The sequence below is a fragment of the Haliaeetus leucocephalus genome, unplaced genomic scaffold, assembly GCF_000737465.1.
Source record: "Haliaeetus leucocephalus isolate CR32 unplaced genomic scaffold, Haliaeetus_leucocephalus-4.0 Scaffold646, whole genome shotgun sequence".
Lineage (NCBI taxonomy): Eukaryota > Metazoa > Chordata > Aves > Accipitriformes > Accipitridae > Haliaeetus > Haliaeetus leucocephalus.
The window spans coordinates 864586-883612 of NW_010973082.1; the positions used below are offsets into that span (position 1 = coordinate 864586).

The 19027-nt window shown below is 68.0% G+C and overlaps 3 protein-coding genes across 3 annotated transcripts in view; 1 reads left to right on the forward strand and 2 right to left on the reverse strand.

Annotated features, from left to right (window-relative positions):
- Positions 1 to 4207: 4207 nt before the first annotated feature.
- Positions 4208 to 5708, reverse strand: GPR142 (G protein-coupled receptor 142). Its single transcript, XM_010578725.1, has 2 exons — positions 5573 to 5708; positions 4208 to 5076 (listed from the first exon to the last, which is right to left on the reverse strand). Exons 1-2 carry the CDS (start codon positions 5706 to 5708, stop codon positions 4208 to 4210), a joined length of 1005 nt encoding a protein of 334 aa, XP_010577027.1.
- A 4786-nt stretch (positions 5709 to 10494) lies between these two features.
- Positions 10495 to 13748, forward strand: BTBD17 (BTB (POZ) domain containing 17). Its single transcript, XM_010578565.1, has 3 exons — positions 10495 to 10697; positions 11996 to 12272; positions 12668 to 13748. Exons 1-3 carry the CDS (start codon positions 10604 to 10606, stop codon positions 13746 to 13748), a joined length of 1452 nt encoding a protein of 483 aa, XP_010576867.1. The 5' UTR covers positions 10495 to 10603.
- Positions 13749 to 14874: 1126 nt separating this feature from the next.
- The window catches only part of KIF19 (kinesin family member 19), a 6557-nt gene continuing 2404 nt past the window's right edge, over positions 14875 to 19027 (reverse strand). Inside the window, exons 6-17 of the mRNA XM_010578727.1 lie at positions 18794 to 18976; positions 18554 to 18700; positions 18325 to 18447; positions 17737 to 17875; positions 17519 to 17669; positions 17246 to 17432; positions 16746 to 17016; positions 16433 to 16527; positions 16206 to 16363; positions 15985 to 16127; positions 15501 to 15793; positions 14875 to 14976 (exon numbers count right to left, since the gene is read on the reverse strand). Coding sequence (XP_010577029.1) covers positions 14875 to 14976; positions 15501 to 15793; positions 15985 to 16127; positions 16206 to 16363; positions 16433 to 16527; positions 16746 to 17016; positions 17246 to 17432; positions 17519 to 17669; positions 17737 to 17875; positions 18325 to 18447; positions 18554 to 18700; positions 18794 to 18976 — 1992 coding nt within the window. The remainder of the gene's footprint in view (positions 14977 to 15500; positions 15794 to 15984; positions 16128 to 16205; positions 16364 to 16432; positions 16528 to 16745; positions 17017 to 17245; positions 17433 to 17518; positions 17670 to 17736; positions 17876 to 18324; positions 18448 to 18553; positions 18701 to 18793; positions 18977 to 19027) is intronic.

Genomic DNA, 19027 nt, shown 5'->3' on the forward strand with positions numbered 1-19027 from the left:
GGTGTTGGACCAAGGGGGGATTGGCGTGGGAGCCCACCTGGTCATCGGTGGAATGAGTCTGTGGGGTCTCAGGTCGGAGGAGCCGGGTCGGCTCGGTCCTGCTGAGCTCGGGGGGACTGCGCGGGCCGGAGCGGGGGGGCTGTGCCGGGGCAGCATCACCAACACGGGGTCTCGCACTGACCTCCTCTCAGTGCTGGGCCGGTGGGTGGGCTCCTGGGGTGGGAGCCGGGAGCGGGGCTCCTTGGGCCGCCACGCAGCGTAAGGATACCCCCCGGCTCCCGCCGGGAAGCCCCGAGGCCTGGAGGGGCCTCCCGGAGGAATGTCAGCTGACGGCTAAAGCTGGAGCCCTTGGCAGGGTGGCAGGGGCCTAGAAAAGCCCTTTCTGCGAGGGGCCGGGGGCCCAGATCAGCCCCGGCTTGGGGGCAGTGGACAGATGGGGCTCGGTGGTCCCTGTCCTGGTGGGGGTGGCCGTGCACCCTGGAGCTGGGCATGGGCACCTCGCAGTCACCCCATCCCTGGGGTTTGGGGATGGGGAAGAGCCCTTAGAGGCTCGGGGTGCCCTGGGGGACCAGGGCCCTGCCAGCCCCAGGGGAGGTTTCCAGGCAGGCGCTGCTATTTTGGGAGGGTGAAGCAAGAGGCTGAAGGATGCGGACGAAAGTTCAACGCGCCTCCGGCAGGTCCTCCCCCAACCTCGGGCCGGGATGAAAACAATCCGAGGAGAAAGGGAGGCAGAGCCAGAGCCGGCAGCACCCGTGGCACGAGGACCGGCACCCGCCGGAGCCGACGGGGAGGAGACGGCATGTCTGGGCTGGGTGCTGCACCCGCTGGTGCCATCCCTCTGGCGCTGGGGCCACCCACCCTCCTGCCCTTCTTCTTCCTAAAGAGCGTCTGGCTTCAGGACGGAGTTTGGGGGAGGATCATCCTTCCCCGCCGGGGCACGTGCACACGCGTGTGCTCTCGCACGGCTGCCGGAGCGGGGCGATGTAGTCGGAAGGGCTCTGCAGTGGCCTCTTGTGCCTCAGTTTCCCCACGGAGTCAGACTCGCAGGGCCTGGCAGTAGCCCCCACTCTCCGGCAAAGGCTCAGCCTTGGATAACCAGTGTGGGGAGCTCAGGCCAGCTGCCCTGCCGCCCCCGCGCCGGCGATGACCTGGGCCCCGGTCTACGGTGAGGCCGCGCTGCACGCGGCTTCCTGCCGGCTGCTTCCTTCCACCGCGCGGGGCCGGCGGGTTTCCCGGCTGCTGATTCAGCACGAGCCCCCCCGCGACCCCCGCACCCGCCGTGGGGCCGCTGGCAGGCATCCGTCCCGCTGAGGCTGCCCTACGGCCGCACGGCTTTCGCCCTCGCGTCCCCCTCCCATGGCGGGTGATTTCTTCCCCCCTTCCTGTGGGGACCCTCCCGGCTTTCCAGCCCTTGCTGCGCGCCCCTGGGGTTTCTGTAGGTCCTACAGAAACACCCCTCCAGTGAGGCGGCTGCGGGGTAGGTTGGGTGTGATGCCACCATGTGCTGGCTGCCTCGCAGGGACCAACCGTGGGCTGCGAGGGACCGGCTGCCCTCGGTCCCCTCCTGTGGCTGCGTGCCAGGGTGTTTGGTGCCTGGCGCAGCCCTTTCGGCGAGGGCAAAGCCCGGTCCCAGTTCCCTGGTGCCCCGGGCGGGCTGGGGACTGCGGTCCACACGGTGGGACTGGGCAGAGACGGTCCCCCTGGCACAGCAGCTGCACTGAGGGGCTGGGATGCAGCTCAGCACGGCATCGGGACCTGGGCCAGGCTTCCCCGCTGGCTCACTCTGAAAACATCAGCACGCCGGGCGCATTTTTTCCAGGCTTACCTTTCCTACGGAGCCGCAGGGCCGGGTGCTGGCGTGGCTGGCACGGCGGCAGGGCTGGCACGGTGGTATGGCCGACTGAACCCCGGCTCCGTGGCAGCTCCTGCTCGGCCAGCCACGGTGGCTCACCTCGGGAAGGCGAGAGCCGTACCTGGAGCTGGGGGGGGCCGTACCTGGGGCCGGGGGGGTCCCGCTTGCCCTCCCTGCTGCCTTCCTGCAGTTGCTACTGCTCTGGCCAGGGCTGGGGAGCTGTTTTCCACCCGAGCCGGTTCTGTCCAGACCGGAGCCCCTCGCCGCCGGCGGACGCGGTCAGCACGTTTCCACCTCCCTCTCCAAGTAAATAAGCACCGGTTGGCGAAGGGGGGGCCGGTGGCAGTCCCGGCCTGCTGCAAGCATGGCCAGAGCTCCTGCCAAACGCTGCCCTTGCCAGCTGAGCCCCCCTGCCCCGTGGCCCCTCCAGCCCCGGCGAAGGGCCCCGGGCTGGGATCCGGCCCTGGAAGCCCCCAGGGACGGGTGCCCGCCGGGTGGGAGGCACTGGCCGGGTTAATATCTAATCTCTTCTCAGTCCTGCTCTCCTCACGTGCCAGAATTAATGGAGCGAGCACCTCCCAGGTACCACCCGCGCCACCGGGTCGGGCTTTAACCCTGTCACTGGGAGTACGGGCAGAGCCGGATCCTGCCTGGTGTAAGGCAGCACCGCCGGCGGGGTCTGCCCGTGCAGGGGACTGATCCGGCTGCGGGACCCCGGGCGCATCGCGGGCAGGCGGGTGCATGCCAGCGCCGGTGCCGGCGAGACCCCATATGCCGGTGGGTGGAGGCTCATCTCGTGAGCACTGGAGGCAAACGCTGCACCCCATCCCACCCCAGTGCCGGGTACGGCTCGGTGGGCTGGGCAAGGGGGAAGCTTGGAGGGCAGGAGGGTCTCTGCACCCTGCCTGGGGCCCCCCAAATCCCCAAGGGCCAGCCAGCTGAGCCCCTGCCCCCCAGGGCACCCCTGGGTACTGTCCTGCCGGGCCTCTGGGGAATTAGAGCGGAAAGGCTGGTCTATTTGGGGGGGATTACGCTAAGGACCTTACAGGGGAATTAAGGTGGGCAATTAGTGGGGCGGGAAGGGCTGGCGGGGGGCGGCTGGGGGTGCCAGCTCCCTGCTCCCAGGCTGTGCCAGCTCCGCAGGGCGTCCTGTCCCTGCCCTCTGGTGGCAGCTGGGGACAGGCAGGCTGGCACGGCACGGCCACTGGCCCAGCATCGCACCAGCTTGGCACTGGTGTAACCGGGAGGGGGGCACTGGTGCTGGGTGCACTTGATGCAGGGGGGGCATCACAAGCCCCTGCCCTTGCAGCCGGTGGGAGATGCTGCACCCTTGCACTGGGGTACACCCGGGGTGCCCAGGGGCTGCCGCCTTGCAGGGCGGCTCTCCCAGATTATCTCTGGGGGAATAACAGGTAGGGGCCAGCTCCTGCAGAGCCCAGAGCTGGGGTCTTACCGTGTGCCCAAGCCCTGCAGCTGGGGATGCGGGACCCCATGGATGCTCCCTCCCAGCACCCCCCCCGAGCACCAGGGCAGGAGCACTGGGGTGGGCAGGGCTGAGAGCTCGGGACGGGGCAGAGGGACCCTGTGCCTGGGGCTGCTGGTGCAGGATGCCCCCGTCCCGGCCATTTGCAGGGAGCTGGACCCAGGCAGAGTTTTGGCCTCAGCACAGCAGTTTATGGAGGAAGGACCGTCCCGCCGGCACCCAGCCGGCACCGTGTCCTCACCAGGGCCTGCAGGAGCTCACCTGTACCCGTCACCCCTCGCCATGGGGCAGCCATGCCCGCTGGATTCCCTGGGACCTTTGGTGCGTCAGTTCAGCACGGGCTGGAGCTGATGCAGGAGAGCAGTCGAGAGCACGGTCACGCTCCCTGGCCGTGGAAGCCCCATGAACCCCACAGCCACAGGGCTGGAGAGGAGCCCAGCCTGAGGGGGGCACACGTGGAGCAGGCAGCAGCTTCTGCCACTGAGCTGGGGGCACGTCCTTGCTGTCCCATGGCTGAATTTCCTTGGGGGGCCAAAGGCTGCGTGTCCTGAGGGGCTGAGCACAGGCAGGGCTGAGCTGCCCATCCTGGTGCGGCTCAGGGAGCGGGCAGGGGTCCCTGGGGTGCGGTGGGTGCTGCTGCCAGGCAGGGCAGCCCGATGGCCCCAAAAGAGCTCAACCAGCCAGCTGGGCACAACCACCTCCTCTTGCCACCACCAGCAGCACCCGCGTTAACCCCCAGCTCCGTGGAGGGTGGGCGCCGCGGGGGCAGCATCCCTGGGGCAGGGTCTCACCGGGTCCTGGTGCGATGCATGGGGCTGGGTGAGTACCGGGACCCCCGGCCGAGCACTGCCCCAGCTGGCAGCAGCCCTGGCTCAGAGGGCCGTGCCAGCCAGCAGCTCCAGCGGTTTTAGGGCTGGGGGCAGAAAGCGGCCGCTGCCGGGTCGGGGACCATGCCGGAGGTGGGCCCGGAGCACCTCGCCCACCGTGCGGCGGAAGGTCTGGCTGACAAAGCAGTAGAGGAAGAAGTTGAGGGTGGTGTTGAGCATGGCCACCATGTTGGCAATGTCCAAGGCCAGGTGCATGCGCCAGTCCCTCTTGACCGAGGCCACATAGAGGTGGCAGATCATGACAATGGTCCGGGGAGCCCAGAGCACGATGAAGACGGTGGTGACGGCCAGGAGGAGGGCCGTGGTCTTGCTCAGGCGGGGTTGGCCACCCCCCGAGCGCCTCCGCCGCTTCAGCTTGCAGATGATGATGGAGTTGGTGGCCAGGAAGATGCTGCAGGGCAAGAAGTAGATGGTGACGCAGTGCACCCACTTGAGCACCGTGTCCAGGGCGGTGGGGGGGTCAGCGTCACGCCACACGTCCAGCCACCAGTAGAAGGGGATGCCCGTGGCCAGAGCCACGCCGAAGACAGCCGCGATGATCTTGCGGGTGCGCTGGGGATAGGAGACGGTGCGGTACCGCAGCGGGTGGCAGAGGGCCACGTAGCGGTCCATGGTCAGCAGGACGGTGACCCAGATGGAGGCATGGTTGGCCGTGAACTCCAGCACATTGACGGTGTGGATGAAGGCGCTGGGCACTGCCCGGGCCAGGATGGCTGTCTGCAGGATGAAGCCCACAAAGATGATGAAGACCTGGGTGAGGATGTCGGAGGTGGTCAGGGCCAGCAGGTACCAGTACGATGACTTCTTGGTCCTCGTGGCCAGGCGGGACAGGGCCACAGCGGTCAGGATGTTCACTGGAGGAAGGGGAGCGTTGTGTGGTGGTGAGGCCCTGGGGCTCACAGCCCCCCCCCCGCTGCAGTACCTGGGACCCCAGGGGTGCCCAGGCCCTCCCAGGGCCGCAGGGCAAGCAGCCCCAGGCCCCAGCTGGGGTGGGGAGCTATAAATATCACGGTGTGGTGGGGATTTGCTGAGCTGATTAATCTCTTCTGTGTGTCAGCCCAAGCAACACAAATACCATCTGTCCCTGCTGCCATGGCACCTGCCACGTGGGGCTGGGCTTTACAGCCGGGAACCACAGCTGGCCCTAAGGCTGGGGGGAGCAAGTTGTTTTCCCCCCACCCCTGAGGACTCTCCTCCCCATCCCCAAAACCCCTGGGTCTGGGACAGGAGCTGAGGCTCTGCTGGCAGCTGAGGGCACAGGCTGGGCTGAGGGTGCACAGCTCAGATGATGCAAGATGGTTGCTGCCCCCCACGCTCCTGGGCAGCCTCCCCCTGCCCCAGACCCCTCACCTGGCAGCCCCAACCCCAGTAGGACGCTGTAATACACGATGGGGAAGATGCCGACCATGCAGGGTGACCGCTCCGGCTCCGGCTGTGCCGCCTCACTGGCCCACACCACCGCCGTGCTGTTGGGCACTGGGACCATCGCCTTCCACCACGGACTGGCTGCGAGGGGACACAGGCAGCGTCAGGGGGCCAAGGGCCCTGGTGGCACCTGGGTGGGGGCTCAGCTGGGATGTGGCACAGGGGGCTCGGGGTGGGTTGGCTCCCATGGGTGCAGTTGCCCCAGGTCTGCCGCCATGTCTGCCTGCAACGGCACATTTTGGAGCTGCCCGCTGTCCATGGATGCTGCAGGACAAGGGACCCAGGATCCAGTCCCCATGGAGACACTGGGGTGACAGTCCCCATCCTTGGAGCGGAGGGTGGCCCCGCTACCGGAGATGCTCCTTGTTTATCCCCTTGGCCCCGTTTACCGCCTCAAAGAAAACCAGATTAAAACACCATGTTCTTGGGGGGCTGCAGGGGGGGTTTTGGTCCTGGCTCCCGACCCGGGCTGGGTGCCACCCGCCGGGACCCAGCGGTGGCAGGGAGACCCAGAGGTGCTGGACGGGGGTGCCAGCAGCGTCAAGGGGGGGGGTCCCAGTGGTGCCAAGGGGGGGTTGGCCACCTCCAGGCTGCCAGCCGGGTCTTTTGCCAGCTCTTCAGGCAGGCCCGCATGAGGCAGCGGCCCTGCCCGTACCCCTCCTGCCCGTACCCCTCCTGCCCGTGCCCCGCGCCCGGATCGGGCCCACGCTGCCCCCCGACCATTCATAAAGCCGGGCGGCACCACCCCCCTCCCGAGCCGTGCGCTTCTACTGGCTACCGGTGTCCAGGCTTCACCCAATCAGAGAAGCGTCTTCCAAGAATGGGGAGGCTAAACCTGAGCGCTGCGTTCTGATTGGTCAGAAACCCCCACTACCAAAAATATTAGCATCTCCCGAGGGGGACCGCGACCCCCCCGGACCCTAGTGCCGGAGGAGGGTGCGGGGTGCAGGGGGGGGTCCTGAGCCCGGGGGGGGTGTGTCCTGAGCCGGGGGGGGGGCTGGTACTGGGCACCGCTGGGGTCCCAGTCCGACCCTGGCCCCACAGGGCCCCCAAACTGGTCCAGTCCCACTCACTGCAGACCCCCGACCGCTCCGGGGCCGGGGGGGGGGGCACGTCTCCCCCCGCCGTTGGTCCCGTTCCTGCCCCCCGGGGCGGGCCGGGGGGGTGGGTGTGGGGGGGTGGGGGGGGGGGGTCCCACCTCTCCCCGGCCCCGGGAGCCCGGGGGGGCTTTGGCCGCTGCGTCCGGCCGGGATGGAAGCAGGGATCCTGAGCAGAGCCCCGGGCTGGGGGTTGGGGATGTGCAGGGGGACGCCAATTAACTGTAAATTAGATCTGGCTAATCAGCAGAGGCAAGTCCAGTCCCTTCATGTCCCCCAGGGAACTGGGGCATCGATTGCTGCAGCTGCGGCCGGAGCGCATTAACCCTTTCTCAGCCCTGGTCCTGTTTGCTCTGTGAGTGGGGGTCTGCGTCCGGTCTGGTGCCCCCTTTGCCTCCCCCTGCCCGGGGTCCCCCTCCCCAAGCCCTGTGGAAGATGGGCTCTCACCTTGGTGGCCCCCGTGCCACCCGCTGGGCGTGAGGTGCCACCTTCCCTGGGCCCGGAGAGCCACCGGTGTCCGTGTCCTTGCGGATGGCTGTGTCCCAGTTGGTGGCCGTGTCCCCACCGGTGACTGTGTCCCTGTCGGTGACCGTGTCCCCTCCGGCACCCGCAGCATCGCACAGCCTCCCGGGGAGCGAGGGACGCGGGGCGGAGGGAGAGCGGCATGGGCAGAGCCACGGGCAGGGCTAGCGGGGCAGGAGGACGTCCCCGGGCCTCGCTGCTCCCATGGGTGCCAAGGATGGGGTCACCTGGGGTGCTGTGCCAGCCCCGAATGATGGTGACAGAGCTCGTCCCACCCCAGAGCAATAGGGATGGTGGTCCATGTGCTTGGGGACAGCTCGGGCCCCCCATTTTACACAAAAGCCTGTGTCACCAAGCTGGGGTGCATCGTTCCTGTGCCCAGACCCTCAGCTCCCCTCCTTTGGGTGCCGGAGCCCCAGTTTCTGGGTTTGCTGCCCACCCTGAGGTGGGCCGGGGCTGGGCAGAGGTGGGTGCAGGCAGGCAGGGCTGCCCGAGCCTGGTGAGGTGCTGGGGGGCTGGCACAGGTTCCCCACCCCCTGCTCTCTGCAAGCAGGCAGCCAGGGTCCGCGGCCACCTTCGGGGACTGAGAGGAGTGGGTTTGTGTGTGTCTGAGTGACCGTGCACATGAGCATGCGTGTGTGTGTGTGAATCCCTGCGTGTCCCTGCTGGGCTTTGCTCTGTGCGTGCCTGGGTGCCCACTGGCACAGCTCCGGCGTGCAGAGGGCACGCTGATGACTCAAAGCGGAGGGAAAGCCTGCCCGTGCCTCAGTTTCCCCAGCAGCACAGGTAGGGGTGGGAAGGCTGATGTCCCCTGCCCGTCCCTGGGGCCACCTAGCCCCCTGACTCCCCCCTGCTTCCCCAATGCCCCCCAGCCCACGGGGGTAATGCCTTGCGCACAGCCGCGGGGCCGGCAGGAGCCTCCTGGCACAGGTCGCTATGGTGAGCCAAACCTCCGCCGCCACAGCCGCAATTACTGGGGCCAGCACAGCTGCTCTCTTCATCTCACCAGGGGCTGGGGGATGGATGCCCTGTCTCCTTGTGACCCCCAGCACCGGCCCCATTGTCCCCCCATGGCCCGCAGCCCATGCCACCCTGACCTGTAGCCAGCTGATGCCCCTGTGGGGGACACACGAGGGTCCCTGGGCCGTAGGGTGTAGCGTGGGCTGGCACCGTGCCGGCAACTCACCAGGCACACGCTCCCGGCAAGCTGTTGTTTTGCAGGCAGGTGGTTAAATGAGGCATCGGTGGATGCGGTGAGCCATTAACCGGCTGTGCCACGGCGGGGGCCCCTCATTCCCCAGCTGGCCTGCGCCTCGCCGTGATGCAGGAATGCCCACCCAGGCTGTGTGCTCTGCTTGCACCGTGCTCTTGGGGCTCCCCTGCCCCATGGGGCCACGGAGCTCGAGCCCCAGCCCCAAGCCAGGCATGGCATCGCCTGCCTGTCCCTGCGAGGGGCTGGGGAGCCCCAGGACCACGGCACAGTGCTGGCCGGGCGGCTTGTCCCCAGCCCCTCCACCCGTGGGTCAGGGCCAGATGGGTGATCCCCATCCCCCCAGGAGCTGCGGCAACATCTGCCCATGCTCAACATCTGGAGACCCTGTCTAAACCCAGGCCCCTGGCTCGCCCCCCCCGGGCCATGGCTGTGCTCGGAGATGGGGCTCCTCGGCCCCACGTCTCCATCCTCCTCAGGGATGCAGGTGCTCTGGCTCCAGCTCCCACGTGGGCCCAAAAAGAACCTGTCCTCAGAAGCCCTCACCGGCACAAAAGCAGCCCCTGGCTGCGGTGGCAGCACCGGGTGGCACCAGGCCAGGGCTGGGCAAGCTGATGCAAAGGGGCAGATAGGCTGAGCACCCCCCGCTCGGCCAGAGCCCCCCTGCCTGGCACAGAGCCCCAGCCACCACCATCCTACCCCACTGCATGCACAGTGGGCTGCCTTTGCCCCGCAAACCGCTCGCTCCCCCATCCCACTGGCTATGGCACGGCGTCCCTCCTGCTGCAGGGTGCTGGTGCTGGCAGCACCGGTCATGGCATGGCATCTCCCCATGGGTCCCGGGGAGGGAGCAGGGCGTGAAACGGGCACCAGCCACACCACGCTGTCACCTCGCTCAGCAGCTGAACACAGAGCTGCAATACCATGAGCACCGGCGCTAATCCCGTCAGCCTGGACAGATACTCACTCGATAACCGGGAACCGTTAATATCCCCCCACGTGGCTCCGGCACTGCCACATGCTGAAGGTGACAGCATCTCCCCGGTGGTGTCCCCAGGAGGGGGGGGCCCAGGCGCTGCCTCCCATGGCATGCAGGGTCCTCCTGCACCCTGGGGGCTGAGTACGGTGCCCAGCAGCTCCTGCCCAGGGAGCACCAAGCTGTGGGGCAGGGGGGGCTGCTGCCCGGCATGGCAGCCCCCCGCCGCCTTCACGGGGAGGCCGGGTGGGGGGGTAAGGGACTGCCGTACCCGCGTGAGCCACGCTGCCGCCGTTTGTGGGGTCTGTTGTCCTGGCTGGGGGTCCCAGTCCTGGCTCCCCACCCCACAGTACTACTGGGGCCAAAAGTGGGGTGCAGACACTCCCCGCTCCGCTTGCCAGCAAATGCTTCCACAAAGGTGCCCATCTCCTGCAGCAGGGTGGGGGCACCCAGCACCACCCCCAGCCCCGTGCCTGAGCCGCACTGGCCACGGCGTGTGGCACCAGAGTTACGAGGGGGGCAAACACCGCCCTGGCTCCATTGCGAAGCCCCCCCAAGAGCCATCGGGGTGGGCGAGGTGCCAGCGGGGGCCGGCACAGGGCACCCGCACGGTGCAGGCAGCCTCTTGGCTGCAAAGGCTGGGAAAAGGGCAGGCAGTTCCTGCCGGCAGCCCGGATGCCATGGTGATGGTCTGCTGCCGGCATGAATACCCATGAGCCGGGGGGGAGCGGGGAGGCCACGGTGAGCTGTGCCCTGAATGCAAAGACCCCGCTGCCGCGTCCCGGCGGTCTGGCGGCACAAAGGGCTGCGGCCACGCACGAGGCTCCGGCATGGCGTAGGGCTGCGGCACGACACGGCAGTGCCCGGCGGCAGCGGGAACAGGCGGCAAATGGAGATGCCCCCATGCCACGCTGGGGCTCACCGGGTCACACCCCGTCACGCCACGCTAGGGTGCGAGGCTGGGGTCCGGGGTCAGTGTGGGATGGACGGGGGCTGGAAGCAGTTCCCTTGGTAACGGCCGGTCCCAGTTTCCACCAATCGATGTGGCGGCGCGGGCGCGCGGGCTGGGAGGGCTCGTGGCCTACATAAACGCCAGGCGGGCACCGCACGCCCGTGCCGCGCCGAAATCCGGCAGATGCGCTTGCGAAGCCATGGCCAGGCTGACGGGCAGCCAGCCCGTAGCTGCTCGCCGTTGGGGCTGCGCCGCCGCTGCCTTCCTCCTCCTCCTCCTCACCGTGCAAGCCGGTAAGGGTAGCTGTGCCGGGGGGAGACGTGGAGGGACCCCCGTGCTGTGGGTCCCGCTGGCCTCGCCGGGTGCCGGCGTAGGGCTCGGCCGCAGCACGGGTGGCCGGTGATGCCTGCGGGAGGCTGAGCACGGTTCTTCAGCAGCCGTCGCGGCACCTCGGGAGGGATGGATGCGGCTCCTGGATGTGCCGTGCCCCACAGCCATGTGCCACGGCACCCAGAAGGTGCCAGGGGGTAAAAGCCGGGCTGCACTCGCCGCAGCCCAGGGAAGGCTCGGTGCTGCGGGCATCGATGTCTGGCACCACGGGGTGAGGGGCTCCCGATCCCCTTCCCCGCTCAGCCGGACTTAAGCCGTCGCTGGGAAGGGTAATCCGCCGGCTCACTGGCCGGCAAGATAGGGATTTGAGAGAGATGGGGCCAAATTCACCCTGGGGGAAGGATGCTCTGGGGAGGGCGTGGGAGTTGTGCTAGGCATGAGGGAGAGGAGGAGAGGGAGGAAGGCTCCTTGTGCCTGCAGGAGCACGGAGACCCCTGCCTTGGTCCATGTCCCCACTGGGAGCCTGCCACTGCAGGGACACGGACACGGGGGGACGGTTGCCCCCAGTGTGTGCCAAAGCTGGGACCAGGTTGGGCTGCCAGCACACACAGCTGGAGGAGGGGAGCGAAACTTTGCCAGGCAGGAGATGCCAGTTCACGGCATCAGCGAGGAGGCAGGGATCGCACGGGGCGCAGGCACAGTACGGCAGCTGCCTGCTCAGCGGCACTGACCTGCAGCGATGCTGGGGCAGCCGATGTCCCCAGGCTGCTCGGACCGCGGGAATGCCGTCCCTGGGTGCGGCAGCAGAGCGTGCCTGGCTCCCCACACTCACAGGCTCTCGTGTGCCCCATGTGTCAATCCGGGACGTGGGGGGTCGGGGGCAATGCCCAGGGCTTGCTCTGCCCTCAGCAGGGATGGGATTGGGGCTGGCAGACCGGGCTGCGAGCCAGCGCTGCCCGGCACAGGGCCATTTCCCAGCACGTCCCAGCCTGGGACATGGTGGTCTCACCCCTTCTGCTGCAGAAAAGAAGTTTTTTGTCTCCTAAGGACACAAATGTCCCCATGTCCCCTCATCCTCCCCACACCCCCTTGGCACCAGCCAGCCCTTCGGCACTGGGGAGAGCGGAGGGAGGATGCACACAGAACCCCAGCCCCCTGTCAACCATGCATCGCCCCACAGCTGGGCCCCGCTCTGCCATGCCCCTGCACCCCGTGCTGAGATCCCAGGGAGCAGCACAGGGACGGTCCTGTCTCCCCACAGCCCAGAAAGCCGACCTTAGCGGCGATGCCACGGCGGCCACCATCAACCACTCGCTGACGCTGCTGCAGCGGCTGCAGGAGCTGCTGCAGAACGGCAACGGCAGTGACACGGTGCTGCGGGTGCGCACGGCCGCCTCCGACGAGGCCAAGGTCTTTCACACCCACCAGCTGCTGCTCAGCCTCCAGAGCGAGGTCTTCGAGAGCCTCCTGCGCAACCAGAGTGTCATCACCCTGCACGAGCCGGCCGAGACTGCTGCGCTCTTTGAGAAGTTTATCAGGTACGTGGGGACCCCATGGGATGGGGACATCAGGAGGGATGTAGCTCCCCTGGGGACCGTGGGAACCCCACAGGATGGGGATGCCCAGGGGGATGCAGCCAGGGAGGGGAAATGTTCCCTTGGGGACCACAGGGACCCATGAGATGGGCATGTTGGGAGGGATGCAGCCAAGGAGGGAGGATGCTCCCCTGGGGACCCCATGGGATGGGGATACCCAGAGGGATGTGGCCAAGGAGGGGGGATGCTCCCCTGGGGACCCCATGGGATGGGGATACCCAGAGGGATGTGGCCAAGGAGGGGGGATGCTCCCCTGGGGACCGCGCTACCAGACCCTGCAGCTGGTCAGGGAAGGGGATCGGGGGACACCAGCGTCACCACCCTGCACTCTGCCCCAGGTACCTGTACTGCGGGGGGGTCTCCATCCTGCTGCACCAAGCCATCCCCATGCACCAGCTGGCCAGCAAGTACCGGGTGTGGGGGCTGCAGCGCGGCGTGGCCGACTACATGAAGACCCACCTGGCCAGCGAGTCGAGCCAGGGCCACGTGGTGGCCTGGTACCACTATGCCGTGCGTATCGGGGACTCGGCGCTGCAGGAGAGCTGCCTCCAGTTCCTGGCCTGGAACCTCTCGGCCGTGCTGGGCAGCGCGGAGTGGGGCTCGGTGAGCGTGGAGCTGCTGCTGCTGCTGCTGGAACGCTCCGACCTGGTGCTGCACAGCGAGCTGGAGCTCTACACCGCCGTGGAGGGCTGGCTGAATCGCTGGCAGCCCGAGGGTCCCGTGGCCGAACGGGTGCTGCGCGCCATCCGCTACCCCATGATCGCGCCCAGCCAGCTCTTCCGGCTGCAGGCGCAGTCGGCGGTGCTGGTGCGGCACTACAGCGCGGTGCAGGACCTGCTTTTCCAGGCTTTCCAGTTCCACGCCGCCTCCCCCCTCCATTTTGCCAAGTATTTCGATGTCAACTGCAGCATGTTCCTGCCCCGCAACTACCTCGCACCCAGCTGGGGCTCCCAGTGGATCATCAACAACCCGGCACGGGATGACCGCAGCACCAGCTTCCAGACCCAGCTGGGTCCCAGCAGCCACGACGCCGGTAAGCGGGTGACCTGGAACGTTCTCTTCTCGCCGCGCTGGCTGCCCGTCAGCCTGCGTCCCGTCTACTCGGACTCGGTCTCGGGTGCCGTCCAGCCGGTGCGCATCGAGGATGGTCGCCCGCGGCTCGTCATCACCCCGGCCATGAGCAGCCCCGACTTTGCTGGTGTCAGCTTCCAGAAGACGGTGCTGGTGGGCGTGCGGCAGCAGGGCCGCGTCTTGGTGAAGCACGCCTACAGCTTCCACCAGAGCTCGGACGAGGCGGCCGATTTCCTCGCCCACGCCGACTTGCAGAAGCGCACCTCCGAGTACCTCATCGACAACTCCTTGCACCTCCACATCATCATCAAGCCCATCTACCACTCCCTCATCAAAGTGAAGAAGTAATGAGGCAGAGCCGGGTCCTGCCGCCGGACTGTCCCCAGCCCCACAGGGGGGATTGCGCTTGGTCCTCCTGCTCCTAGGTAGACGGAGGTCCCCGTGCTGGGGGGGGACCCCAGGGCTGCTCTCTGCCGCCCACCCCTCCGCCATTGTCCCCCTGCCACCTTCTGTCCCCATTGCCATCCCTGGATGCCTGCAGGGAGCTGGGGACAGGGGACACTGGGAGCCCCCCAGCCCTGTGCAGGTGGTACAGGAGGCGAAATGTGCAGTCCACGGCCACGGGCACGTCCTGGGCTCACAAACCGCAATGGGCGAGAGGATGGGGACAGAGACAGCCCGTCCCTCCTGTGATGCCATCCCTGTGGCACTGGGGTCCCTCTGTACCAGGCAGCAAGGTGGCGGCGCTGGATCCAGCTGCCGGCATGGGTACCCTGGCAGCAGCACCCAGGGCTCGGTGGTGAGCTGGGTGCGTGCCCAGGCTGGGGCGGGTGGTCCGGCTGCGTCCCCTGGCAGAGGAGGCTCGAGGGGCACCGACCCTGCTCATGGCCGGCAGCTGCCCCATCCCTGCCCGGGCACCCCCCCACCCCCCTTTCCAAATAAAAGCAGAAAATGAGTGTGGGGAGTGCGGGGGCATCTTTGGGGGGTTCCCTGTCGTTGGGGATGGGCAGGGGCACGTCGGGCTGTGCACAGCAGTCACACTACTCCCCAGCTCAGCACGTCTCCTTTTAATGTAACCCCTCGGAAGGACAAAGACCCCTTCGGATGCCCTGCACCCAGGTGGCCCCATCGGTACCTGGCGGTGCTGGGTGGGTGGCTGTGTCCCCCGGGTGCTGAGCACCCACAGGGGTCCTTCCCCAAGCAGCCGCATGGCTCCGGCTGGGGTCACTGCTCAGCACGGCTGCGTCCTTCCCCGGGGACTTGGGTCCCTGCCTTGGGGTGGGTTTGGCATGGGGACACCTGGTCCCCTGCCCCTCGCCCCCAGCAGGGTTGGCACCGGGGGGCTGCAGGGGAACGGGGTGCCGCAGGCAGCCCTCAGCACGGGGGATGCCACACGGTGCTGGGGCTGGCTGGACGGGCGCTCAGCCCGCTGGCTTGGCACAGGATCCGGCCCCTCTCCGGCAAGGCACTTGGCTCAGTACCGGTGACTCCATCTGTCCTTGCCAGGGGCCCTGGCACTGTTCCTGGTGACGCAGCCGAGCAGCGGGTGCTGGCCCTTCCTGGAGGTGCTGGGGAGCTGGAGGGGGAGAGGCAGAGACGGGACCCCAGCACCTGGGGAAGGGGTGCTGGGCTGGGGCACAGGGTGGGGGCGATGGCCCCTGCACCCTGTTCCCTGCTGGGGGCTCACCTGGCAGCTGGCTGTGCGGGGGCTTTCTTGCAGGGATGGCTCTGGGGGGTCCCCGAGTTCTGGCTGCCAGCACCCCTACCAGCATGGCATGCTCAGAGCAGCTCTGCAGCGCTGGGGACGGCAGCAGGGAGCCCCTGGGGGTCGCTGGCTGCCGGAGAGAGGGTCCATGGGCACGGCGCTTTGGGGAGGAACTGTGACGTGAGTGGGGGACACACACCAAAGGGCGCTGACACCCCGATGGTGGGCAAAAGGATGCCAAGGGGAGCTGGTAGTGGCCTTCCCACCCTGCCCTTCTCCCCAGGGCATGGCATCGCCGCTGGCTCCGCTCTCCCACAGCCCCACCACCTCCCGGGTCAAGTCAGTGCCACCTCGCCAGGGGCACGGCCCCCCCCCTACCCCGTGCCTGCACCTACCCCACAGCTGGTCACCTCGAAGGAGCGTGACCACCTGGATCTCCTTCTGCCATCCGGCGACTCCTCCATCCTCCCTGGCTCCCTGCTGCCCTTGCACACCCGCAGCCAGGTCCCCAAGGAGCGGGTGGCCGTCCCTGCCCGGCTGTCCTCGCTGCCAGCGTGCCGCAGCCGGGGACCACCCTGCTCCTCCATGGGCCCCGGTGGGTGCGGGTGGGTGCTCTCCGAGTTGCGGGACCGGCACCGGGCAGCCTTAGCCACGATGCTCTTGGTGCTGCTTGACATCTCCTGGCGTTCTGCGGCACAGCGGCACCCATCAGCAGGGCACAGCCACCCACCCAGCCCCGCCGGCTGCTCGGCTCACCCCTGCCTGCTGCCAGTGTCGCCTCTGAACTGGTCCCACTGCCCAGGGAGCAGTCGCGCCGGGTGCTCAGACTGGCCCGTGGTACGCTTTGCCGGAACACACGGCACCCGTAAGCATCCCCACCTTGGGGCTGCGGTGCTGCGGGCACAGCTGTGCTCACCGCCTGGGCCGCTGTGCCACAGCCGGGAGGTGGGGTGGGCACAACCGCCGTGCTCCCCAGCTGCTGCTCCTGCAGGGTCTTCCTGAACATGGGGGTCGGGGGGCTGCTGGAGAGGGGACACCCCTTACCCTCTACCAGGGCGGGAGCCCCCTGCCCATGGAGGGGGGTGGATGCCCAAACTTACCTGTCCCCTGTGGGGCGCAGGGGTGGGAGGGTGTCACGGCAAGGTCCCTGCCGCGGTGGTGTGGGGTGCTCACAGCTCTGTGCCTGCACGCTGTCCCGGTCCGAGTCTGGCCGGCTCTCCGCGCCGCTCGCCTGCGGGATCTTGGGCAGGGATGTGCCCTGGGTGGAGGACGGGGGGTCAGTGCCTTGTTTAAGGTGCAGCGGGGGGCTGGGGCCACCCTGCCCTACCTTGAGGGTGCTGGCATCCCTAGGGTCGCCCGTCAGCTCCTGCAGGTAGGTCTGGTACAGCTCCTCCAGCGACCGCGGCACCGACAGCCGGTGGTCTGCCAGCGAGAGGGCAGGGTGGAGGGCATCAACCGGCCCACATACCACGCCACGCCGGGCTCAGGTGGCAGCATCGTGAGTATGTCGCGACACCAGGGGGGACTTTGCATTGCGGCAGGTCCCATTGCAATAACCCGGTGACACTGCAGGACTCCCAGCGCGACAACACGCGTGAGACCCCCCCCTTGCCACAGCAGAAGTCACAGGAGGGACGCACCGGCGATGAGCTGCTGCTGCTGCTGGATGATGCGGGCGCAGAGGACCCGGTGCCGGTTGAAGCGTCGTGTGGCGGCAGCCGGCGGGTGCCGGAGGCCACCCTCGAGCAGGGTGTGGGACCGCGTCTCTGCCAAATCCAGCTCCAGCTGGTGCAGGTGGCACAGCAGGGCCAGCACCTCCTGCTGCTCCTCCGAGCTGCTCCGACACCGCAGGGCCTCCTCCAGCCGCTGCGCGTGCTGCTGGCTTTGCCGGAAACGCCACGCCAGCTCTGCCTGCGGGCACGCAGCGGGGTCACCGTCCCTGCCCACGGCCAGCATTCCCGCCACGGGATCAGCATCCCTGCCAGGGCCCCCTGCCCCTGACCCACATCCCAGTCCGTGAGTATCCATGTCCCCCTTGGGGCTGCTGGGGGACCCCTGTGCTGCTGGGCTGAGACTCATCAAACTCAGCTCCCTAGTGATGGGGTTTCAGCTGCTGCCGGTGGGGACAGGGCTCCCAAACCTTCCGCTGCTGGAGCCTGCCCTGCTCCTCCAGCAGAGCTGCGATGTTCTCGTGGGCAACAGCCACGTCGGGTGGCTCTGGCACGTCCAACCACTCATCCCCTGTGTCCGAGTCCCCCTCTCCGTCACCGGGACCGTCCGGCTCCCCCTGCCCCTCCTCGCTCCACTGCTGGCCTCGTAGCATCCTGCTGCGGGGAGGAAGACGTGGTCTCACCCCCCAGCCTGGCTCACTGGGGGACCCCATCCTGGGGCAGGGGGCTTCACACTCATGTACCGGGTGAGGGCGAGGAGCTGCTGGGCATGCAGCGCGGTGCCCTCCAGCCGGAGGAGGTGGTGGCGCAGGGCTGCCCACTCCCGGCTGGCACCGAGCATCTTCTCCTGCACACAGCCCAGCTCCGGGTGGGTACCACGTGGCCGAACCTGGGCTGGAGACACGAGGCATCAGCGTGGAGCCCTGGGGGGGCCGTGGGAGGGTGGGGGGCCGTGCTGTACCCTGGATGTAGGGGATGTCCTGGTGCTCGCCCTGCCCTGGCCGCCCTGGCTCGGCATCCCCCTGGCCCTTGAGGTGCTGGATCTCCCTGCGCAGGTCAGCCATGACGCTGTACGAGACGCTGACCAGGTTGTGCCTCACCTGGGATGGGGCCGGTGTGAATGTCCCATGGCCCCGGCACAGCCCGGCCCCAAACAGGGTCCCTGAGCAGGGCATGGCTGATGGAGAAGGTCCCCAAGTAGGATCCCTGAAGACGGTCCCCAAATAGGGTCCCAAGCGGGACAGAGATGGTGGAGCAGGTCCCCAGGTATGTCTCTGAGTAGGATCCCCAAGCAAGGTCCCCAGGCAGAGAATGGCTGTCTCTCCATAGGATTCCCAAGCACATGGCCATGGAGCAGATCCTGAGCATCCCACAGCCGGCAGAGCAGTACCCTAAGCAGTTTCCCTACGCTGGGCACCCCTGGAGTGCCATAGGGGTGAACTCCTCATACCCTCCTTGTTGGGGAGCAGCGAGGCCAAGGCTGCTTGGGGAGGGGGCCAGGGGATGGCTGGGGTCCAGGGGAGGAGGGTGCCCGTGTTCCCGGCCCTACCGTGGCGCGGATGCTCTTGGCACGGTGGGCATAGGCAAGGGTGCTGCGGGACTCTTCGAAAGTGGTGCTGGCTGGGCTGATGTGGGCGATCATCACTGTGTGGCTGTTGCCCCCAAGCGAGTCCTGGCCACGGGGAGCAAGCATGGCTAAGAGGGACTGGGGCGGGGGGAGCCTGTGCCCCCTCCCCAGTTCGGACTATGCTGGGGGGAGCCAGGACCCCCGGCCGCACCTTGAGCAGGCGGGTCAGCTTGCTGTCACGGTAGTTGATGTACTTGGTGCTCGCCCGGTGGCTCAGGGCCTTGATGCAGTTGCCCAGGGCCAGCAGTGAGCGGTTGATGTGGGCTCCCTCCTTCATCCTCTGCCCGCGGTTCTGCGTCTGGGCAGGGAGGGGAAGGCAGAGGGAAAAACCTGGCAAAAGAGGGGACGGGGGGGCTTCCCGGCCCTGCAGCCCCCCAGGCGGGTGCCGTACCTGTGCCGCCCGCTCAGAGCCTGCCAGGTCAATCATAAAGAGGCGGCCGTGGCGCAGCCCCCTGCCCCGGTGCCGCCGGCGCACGGTGACCTGCAGCACCGCGTGGGAGCGTGACGAAGTGCGGTTGGCGGCCGTGGGCTCCTGCGTCCGCTGCCTGTTCCCTCGCGCCAGCAGCTGCATGACCTGGGGCAGGCGGGCAGCGCTGCGCAGGGGGGGGCTTGCTGGGTCCCCCCC

What these genes read in the sequence shown, in the direction of transcription:
- GPR142 (XM_010578725.1), bottom strand. Translation starts at nt 5,708, where the DNA reads ATGGTCCCAGTGCCCAACAGCACGGCGGTGGTGTGGGCCAGTGAGGCG. An exon ending in ACTGGGGTTGGGGCTGCCAG is followed by an intron (nt 5,077 to 5,572) that starts GTGAGGGGTCTG and finishes CCCTTCCTCCAG; the next exon opens with TGAACATCCTGACCGCTGTG.
- BTBD17 (XM_010578565.1), top strand. Translation starts at nt 10,604, where the DNA reads ATGGCCAGGCTGACGGGCAGCCAGCCCGTAGCTGCTCGCCGTTGGGGC. An exon ending in CCTCCTCACCGTGCAAGCCG is followed by an intron (nt 10,698 to 11,995) that starts GTAAGGGTAGCT and finishes GTCTCCCCACAG; the next exon opens with CCCAGAAAGCCGACCTTAGC. An exon ending in CTCTTTGAGAAGTTTATCAG is followed by an intron (nt 12,273 to 12,667) that starts GTACGTGGGGAC and finishes ACTCTGCCCCAG; the next exon opens with GTACCTGTACTGCGGGGGGG.